This window comes from Priapulus caudatus, unplaced genomic scaffold, assembly GCF_000485595.1.
Source record: "Priapulus caudatus unplaced genomic scaffold, Priapulus_caudatus-5.0.1 Scaffold1027, whole genome shotgun sequence".
NCBI classification, from domain to species: Eukaryota; Metazoa; Priapulida; class Priapulimorpha; order Priapulimorphida; family Priapulidae; genus Priapulus; species Priapulus caudatus.
In genome coordinates, this window is record NW_014578088.1 from 23,875 (window position 1) to 32,833 (window position 8,959).

The following is an 8,959-nucleotide window of genomic DNA, read 5'->3' on the forward strand; positions in this document are numbered from 1 at the left end:
CATCAATTGTTGTGGCGCCTAATCATTTTGAAAAATCAAGCTAGTTTCTGTGTCGGCTGTCACGTTACATATAATTGTTTTATGTTTAATCTTGCCTTCGTGCTGCATTTTGTTGCTCATCTCTATAGAAAATGAAAACTGAAAGGATCGAAAGCGATGCATGTTTGGCATGCGTTGGAATTAACGTAAGACTGATGTTTTCTCCGAAGCTGTGCCTCAACTGGCTGAACTCCCAGCTGCATTGTGTCATACTTGCAATGAGAAGCAAGCGTGTGGGAGCCTCTGATTGAGCCAGTACTGCGAGCGTGAGAGCGTTTACGACCAATACGAGTTGCTCGTAAAAGGCTACTAGTACAGCTGACTGCACATGTGTGTACACATCACCAAACTGTGGAGGAGAGACATTTAATTTTAACGGATTGCCCAAGATGTTATCCCCCGCATCCCCATTACCAGACTTATAATAAAAACCTGCGGCCACTGAAATTTCTTTCACACGGCGGAAACTTCAGTAACGCCATTCGCACATTGTTGAATCTCCTGGCTTACTGCTGCCTTATTATCTCCGCTATTATCTTCTTTATTATTTATTCATTGTTATCTTGCCTTCATATTGATCTTCCTTCTTATTATTATCTTCCTTATTATCTAATTATTATCTCCTGATTACTTTTTTATTATCGTCTTATTGCCCCTTCTATCTTCTTATCTCCTTTAATTCTCCTTCCTTCTATCTTCTTATACTCTTATTTCCTTCTTCCTTATCTTCTTATTTCCTTATTTCCTCGCTTCTTATCTTCTACTCATCCTCTTGCTCTATCTCATCTCCTTACTTCTTATTCTTCTTATCTCCTTATTTCTCGCTTCCTTCTTATCTTCTCACGTAAGGGGGGGGTGGTCCCTTATAATTTTCCTCCTGTCCTTCCTTATCTTCTTTATTCTCGTATTTTTCTGATCTTTCCTTCCTTCTCCTTATCTTCTTATCTCCTTATTTCCTCCGCTTCTATCTCTTATCTCCTTATGTTTTCCTCCTTTCTTCTTCTCTATTCTTCTTCTTCTCTTACTTTTATCTCCTTATCTTCTTCTTCGCATTCCTCTTCTTCTATCTCTTATCTCCTTATTGTCCTTCTTCTTATCTTCTTATCTCGCCTTATTTCTCCTTCCTTCTTATCTTCTTAGTGCTCCTTATTTTCCTTCTTCCTTATCTCCTTATTTCCTCCTTCCTTCTTATCTTATTGCTTTTCCTATTCTCCTTATTTCATCTCCTTTTCCTCCTTTCTTGATTGCTTATTTCTGCTGTCTATCTCGTTTCTCCTGTATTTCCTCCTTCCTTATCATTCTTATCTCCTTTATTTCTCCGTTTCCTTCTTAATCCTTCTTATCTCCTTATTTCCCTCCTTCCTTCTTATCTTCTTATCTCCTTATTTCGCTCCTTCCTTTCTTATGCTTCTTATCTCCTTATTTCCTCCTTCCTTCTTATCTTCTTATCTCCTTATTTCCTCCTTCCTTATCTTCTTATCTCCTTATTTCCTCCTTCCTTCTTATCTTCTTATCTCCTTATTTCCTCCTTCCTTCTTATCTTGTTATCTCCTTATGTTTCCTCCTTCCTTCTTATCTTCTTATCTCCTTATTTCGCTACCTTCCTTCTTATCTTCTTATCCCTTATTTCGCTCCTTCCGTTCTTATCTTCTTATCTCCTGATTTCCTCCTTCCTTCTATCTCCTTCCTTCTTATGCTTAATCTCCTTATTGTCCTCCTCCTTCTTAGTCTTGTTATCATCCTTATTTAACTCGCTTCATTCTTATCTTGTTAGTCTCCTTATTTCCTCTTCCCATTCTTATCTTCTTCGTCGTCACCGGGGATTCTCCACGCGTGCAGGCGTTCAGGGCGGAGAGGCTACGCGTCGCCACGGCCGGCGCCGAGATGCCGAGCGTCGGCACATGACGAGTTTGACGGCGAGATGAAGAAGACCGCGACAGGTCACGCGAAGTCGATGTCAGACAGCTCGGAGCACGACGAGTCGCCGTCCGAGTCGCGAGCATGACCGTCATCCGCAGGCGCTTCGCCTCGTCGTCCCGTTCCGCAAGCACAGGCTCGGTGTGTATGCGCCTCGCCCTGTTCCTTGCCGTCCGCCGGCGTAGCCTCCCTACACTTCCTTGTTGTTTCCACTTCCCTGATGTCTACTTTGTAACCCCTATACTTCGTTGTTGTCTATGGTCACCTCTCAACACTTCCCTGTTGTTTCCTGTTCCTGCCATCCGTGGTGTAGCCTTTCCTACACTTCCCTGTTGTTTCTCTGTTTCCCTGCGCATCCGTGGTGTAGCCCTTCCTACACTTCCCTGTCTTGCGGGGTCGCCCCCCTACACTTACCTGTCGTCTCTCTGCGATCGCCCCCTACCACCGCCTGTCTTCGCTCACTCCTCAGTCTTCGCACGACGTGATTGGGCTATTTAGTATCGCTGCCCAGCTGTGCGAACAAAAGCATGCTTTGCTCGTGTGAACACTTCATGCGTGTCTACCAATGCCTATCGCCTGGGAGTTAACCCATACAGCCAGACCCTTGTCTCGCTTCATGTGTTCTCCACCATTGATGCAATCCTCAAATTAACATTTTGCTTCGATGTGCGTGTTCAGAGACGAAGGCCAGTTTCGCCGAGCCAACACGTCGGCATCGTCGTCCGCATCGTCGGACGCCGATGGCGGCAACATATTCGAAAAGATCACTTGGCTCGTTGCGTCAACATGTCTCTCGACGTCACAGCAGTGGCGGGCGAGGCGTCGGAGTCGGAGACTGAGGCGCGGCAGCAAGACGCACGGAGGCGTCAGCCTTAGATGACGAGCCCGGGCTGCGAGGCGATCGCATGAGAAAAGCCAGTGGTTTTGAAAGAAGGGAGAGCGAGCATTGAGGAAGGATAGTGTGGGCTGGTTTGTCGCATGCCAGTAGCACTGTACACCGGGGCAAAATTTAATGCATCCGCGACGTCAAATACTTCCTGACTTTACTGTCGATCCCCTGATTTGACATGTGCCAGGAGTCCGTGTGACTCCCTGGAAACTCTGCTATACTACACTAGTTTTTACCTGCAGCGCGGGGGCGCGAGCGTCCGGGCGTGCGCCGCACCGGGGAGCGGGAACACGGACTTACGCGGAATTACGATGGTTTTTTATCTCAGCTTGAACGAAGTCGGATTGCAGTCTTGTTAGAATCGCATGAGACGTCTGTCCGTCCCGTGTGTCCTGCGCGTCGTCATACAGTTGCGGACAAGTCTTAACCGGCAGTCGCCATTTACGGTCTTTTTGATATTCGCGGACGTCGCGGGGGATTGGCCGAAAAGGACTCGGGATGTCGAGATTTGGGGGGTTCAAAGGCAAGGGCAAGATGTGTTCAATGGAGGGGGAATATTTCCGCCCCTTAACTTATGGTATAGGACAGGAAATAAGGAATTGCGCCACAAATCTCAACGGCTTGACCTACGCTCTTAATATTTGATGTATAGTGTGATGGGGAGGAAACCCATCACCAGCGCGAAATTGGAGGTAACAGGTCAAAGGGCAGTGGGGGAAAGGTCAGATATCAGACATTTTCTGAGGACATGGTCTAACGGACTGAGTGAAAAACTTTTTTGTTTCAGTGGTGGCCTACCATTTTTATCACTTTATTGAAAGGACCATGAAATGTGCTTTCGCGCTGACGTGCGAAGAGTAAGTGTCTGATAACCTTTTGACCCTCAAGAGGAGGGGTAAACATGGATTTGTTGACTTAACAAAGGACTGAACTGCTCTTGCTATTAGAGCCCGCTCCACCCGCCCTCCCCCGACCCTCTCCCGACCCTCCCTCTCCTCCTCACGAGGAAATAAGGAGATAAGAAGATAAGAAGGAAGGAGGAAATAAGGAGATAAGAAGATAAGAAGGGAGGAAATAAGGACGATAATAAAAAAGATAATCAGGAAGATAATAATGAGATAATAAGGAAGATAATAAGTAAGAAGGAAGATAATATGAAGGAAGATAACAATAATAAATAATAAAGAAGATAATACGGAGATAATAAGGAGATAAGGCAGGAGATCAGAACAATGTGCGAATGCGTTACGAAAGTTTTCCGCGTTGAAAGAAATTGCGTGCGCGTTTTTATTAAAGTCTGGTAATGGGGAGCGGGGAGTAACTTCTTGGCAATCGTTAAATTAAATGTCTCTGCAACAGTTTGGTGATGTGTACACACATGCAGTCAGCTGTACTAGTACCTTTACGAGCAACTCGTATGGTCGGTAAACGCTCTCACGCTCCAGTACTGGCTCAATCAGAGGCTCCCACACGCCTTGCTTCTCATTGAAGTATGACACAATGAGCTGGAGTTCAGCAGTTGAGCACAGCTTCGGAGAAAAACATCAGTCTTACGTTAATTCCAACCATGCAAACATGATCGCTTTCGATCCTTTCAGTTTCATTTTCTATAGAGATGATGCCAACAAATGCAGCACGAAGCAATTAAACATAAAACAATTATATGTAAGTGACAGCCACACAGAAACTACTTGATTTTTCATGTTCAGGCGCCAACACACAATTGATGCTTCTAAAACTGACATTCGCATTCTATGCCCAACAACGAAACCAATCTTCAAATAACGTTATGCGTACTAATGCAACTCTCTGTTATCTGCGTACCACTACGTTGGTACATGCTCACCTGGCGAGACCAGTCATTGATGACAGCTTCCAATGCACCCTTGGCGCACAGCACAGGAATGTGGCCATTCCAACTCTCCAACTCGATCGCTGCGTTCAGCTGCTTCATCTTAATGTTGCACACCTCCTTGTGCGAGGCATGTCTGTAGACACCCGGTCGCGTGCTCACCTTACTCTCCTCTGTGCAATATAGTAGCGTTTACTTACATATCGAATCCATTCTTCATGTGACATTAAAAATATGCTTACACGATGCTATAATAATTAGTAGTGGCGGCAGCGGCAGCAGGAGCAGCAGCAGTAGTAATAACAATAACAATAATAATAATCATCTTCAAATCGCCTGCATGACATAGCAATCTTCCTTTTTCCAATACAGTGGAATGCGACTGGAGTTTAACAGATTCTCATGAGATACAGATCTTAAACATAATCCTATTTAACTGCTTTCCCGATGTTGAACTGTTCACATATAGTTTCATAATAGCAGTAGATATATGTGGGATAGTCAGCCATACCCATCTCCTTCAGCCACCTTTCACGTGAAGCATCCGACACAGCCCACATGGTAGATTCCTTGTTGCTGTTGAATACTGTGGCTGTCAAAGGTTTGGGTGATGATGGAAATTTCTCCTATAGCACAAAGTACCTCAATTTCAATTGACGCGCACCCAGAGTGTGTATATATACATATATACCAAATATAATTCATATCAAATGAAGATCAAACTCAATTAATTACCAGTAGTATAATAAATAACATAAAATTACTCTTTGTATACCATATTCCAGTCAAAGACTAATAATAATAATAAATAATATAATAATGATAATAATATAAACCTCCAATTTCGCGCTGGTGATGGGTTTCCTCCCCATCACACTATACATCAAATATTAAGAGCGTAGGTCAAGCCGTTGAGATTTGTGGCGCAATTCCTTATTTCTTCCTATACCATAAGTTAAGGGGGAAATATTCCCCCTCCATTGACACATCTTGCCCTTTGACCTTTGACCCCCCAAATTCGACATCCCGAGTCCTTTTGGCCATCCCCCGCGACGTCCCGAATATCAAGACCGTAAATCGAGCGGTTAAGACTTGTGCCCAACTGTTGACGGACGCGCGGACACACGGACGGACAGACGCTCATGCGATTCTACAAGCTGCATCCGACTTCGTCAGCTGAGCTAAAAATACGGTAATTCCGCTAGTCCGTGCTCTGGAATAAACTAGTTAGTATAGCAGAGTTTCCAGGGAGTCACACGGACTCCTGCACATGTCAAATCAGGGAGTCCGACAGTAAGTCAGGAAGTATTTGACTCCGGACTCGCATTAATTTTGCACCCTGTACAGTGCTACTGGCAGCGACATAACCAGCTCCACCTACCTTCCTCAATGCTCGCCTCTCCCTTCTTCAAAAACACTGGCTTTGTCTCATCGATCGCCTCGCCCGCCTCGTCTCTAGGCTGACCCTCCGTCGTCTTGCTGCCCGCCTCAGTCTCCGACTCCGACGCCTCGCCGCCACTGCTGTCGCTCGAGAACATGTGACCGAACGAGCCAATGATCTTTTCGAATATGTTGCCGCCATCGGCGTCCGAGTCGGACGAGTCGCCGTGTTGGCTCGCGAAACTGGCCTTCGTCTCTGAACATGCACATCGAAGCAAAATGTTAATTGACGATCATCATGGGGAAAACAAAATGAAGCGAGACAAGGGTCTACTGTTGGGTTAACTACCAGCGTAGCACATTGGTAGACATGCAAAGTTTCACACGAGCAAAGCATGCTTTTGTTCGCACAGCTGGGCAGCATACTAAATAGCCATCACTGTGCGAAGACTGAGGAGTGCGAAGACAGGGGTGTAGGGGGCGATACAGCAGAAGACAGGGAAGTGTAGGGGGCGACCCCGCAGAAGACAGGGAAGTGTAGGAAGGGCTACACCACGGATGGCAGGGAACAGAGAAACAACAGGGAAGTGTAGGAAAGGCTACACCACGGATGGCAGGGAACAGGAAAACAACAGGGAAGTGTTGAGAGGTGACCATAGACAACAACGAAGTATAGGGGGTTACAAAGTAGACATCAGGGAAGTGGAAACAACAAGGAAGTGTAGGGAGGGCTACGCGGCGGACGGCAAGGAACAGGGCCGAGGGCGCATACACACCGAGCCTGTGCTTGCGGACGGACGACGAGGCGAAGCGCCTGCGGATGACGGTCATCTCCGACTCGGACGGCGACTCGTCGTGCTCCGAGCTGTCTGACATCGACTTCGCGTGACCTGTCGCGGTCTTCTTCATCTCGCCGTCAAACTCGTCATGTGCGACGCTCGGCATCTCGGCGCCGGCCGTGCCGATCGCGTAGCTCTCCGCCCTGAACGCCTGCACGCGTGGGAGAATCCCCGGTGACGACGAAGAAGATAAGAAGGGAAGAGGAAATAAGGAGATAACAAGATAAGAATGAAGGAGGAAATAAGGAGATAACAAGGAAGGAGATAGAAGGAAGGAGGAACATCAGGAGATAAGAAGATAAGAACGGAAGGAGGAAACTAAGGGATAAGAAGATAAGAAGGAAGGTAGGAATAAGGAGATAATGAAGATAAGAAGGAAGGAGGAAACATAAGGAGATAACAGATAGAAGGAAGAGGAAATAAGGAGATAAGAAGATAAGAAGGAAGGAGGAAATAAGGAGATAAGAAGATAAGGAAGGAGGAAATAAGGAGATAAGAAGATAAGAAGGAAGAGGAAATAAGGAGATAGAAGGCATAAGAAAGGAAGGAGGAAATAAGGAGATAACGAACGATAAGCAAGGAAGGAGGGAAACTAAGGAGATAAGAAGGATAAGAAGGAACGGAGGAAATAATGGAGATAAGAATGATAAGGAAGCGAGGAAATACAGGAGATAACGAAGCATAAGACGACAGCGCAGGAAATAACGCGAGATCAAAGATAAGAAGGAAGGAGGAAATAAGGAGATAAGAAGATAAGAAGGAAGGAGGAAATAAGGAGATAAGGAAGAAGGAAATAAGGAGATAAGAAGATAAGAAGGAAGGAGGAAATAAGGAGATAAGAAGATAAGGAAGAAGGACAATAAGGAGATAAGAAGATAGAGAGGGAGGAAATCAAGGAGATAAGAAGATAAAGGAAGAAGGAATAGAGATAGAAAGATAAGAGGAGGAGGAAACAATAAGGAGATAAGAAGATCAGAAGGGAGGAAATAAGGAGATAAGAAGACTAAGGAGAACGGAAATAAAGGAGATCAGAAGATCAAGGAAGAAGGAAATAAGGAGAATAAGAAGATAAGAAGGAAAGGAGGGAAAATATAAGGGACCACCCCCCACCCCCCCCCGCCCCCGTTACGTGTAAAGAGATAAGGAAGAAAGGAAAATAAGAGATAAGAAGATATGAAGGAAGTAGGGATAATAAAGGAGATAGAAGATAAGTATAAGAGGATAAGGAGAATAAGAAGATAAGTCGGGAAAAAAGGAGAAGAGATAAGGAAGAAGTGAAATTAAGGAGATAAGGAAGATAAGAAGGAAGAGAAATAAGGAGATAAGAAGATAGTAAGGGATGGAAATAAGGACGATAATAAAAAAGATAATCAGGAAGATAATAATGATAATAAGGAAGATAATAAGTAAGAAGGAAGATGAATATGAAGGAAGATAACAATGAATAAATAATAAAAGAAGGATAATACGAGCTAATAAGGAGATAAGGCAGGAGTCAGAAACAATGTTGCCGAATGGCGGTTAGCGAAGTTTATCCGCCGTTGAAAGAAATTGCGTGACTGCGTTTTTTATATAAGCTCTGTTGTAATGGGGAGGCGGGGAGTAACTCTCTTGGGCAATCGTTAAATTAAATGTTCTCTCGACAGTTTGGTGATGTGTACACACAGTGCAGTCAGCTGTACTCTAGTGAGCCTTTTACGAGCAACTCGTATGGTCGGTAAGACGCTCTTCATCGCTCGCAGTACTGGCTCAATAGCAGATGGCTCCCACACGCCTTGCTTCTCATTGCAAGTATGACAGCAGATTGAGCTGCGTAGTTCAGCAGTTGTGAGACAGCAGTGCTTCGGAGAAACATCAGTCTTACGTTAATTCCAACCATGCAAACATATACGCTTTCGATCCTTCAGTTTTCATTTTTATAGAGATGATGCCAACAAATGCCCAGCACGAAGCAATTAAACATAAATAAATATTATATGTAACGTGATCAGCCGACACAGAAACTAGCTTGATTTTTTCATGTAGGCGCCACAACAATTGATG

The 8,959-nt window shown here is 44.8% G+C and overlaps 1 protein-coding gene across 1 annotated transcript in view; it reads right to left on the bottom strand.

The window, feature by feature from the left end:
* LOC106815039 (vacuolar protein sorting-associated protein 13C-like) overlaps nucleotides 1–8,959 on the bottom strand; it is a 31,935-nt gene that overhangs the window by 15,421 nt on the left and 7,555 nt on the right. The window contains exons 2-3 of the mRNA XM_014819465.1: nucleotides 6,854–7,067; nucleotides 6,079–6,333 (exon numbers count right to left, since the gene is read on the bottom strand). Coding sequence (XP_014674951.1) covers nucleotides 6,079–6,333; nucleotides 6,854–7,067 — 469 coding nt within the window. The remainder of the gene's footprint in view (nucleotides 1–6,078; nucleotides 6,334–6,853; nucleotides 7,068–8,959) is intronic.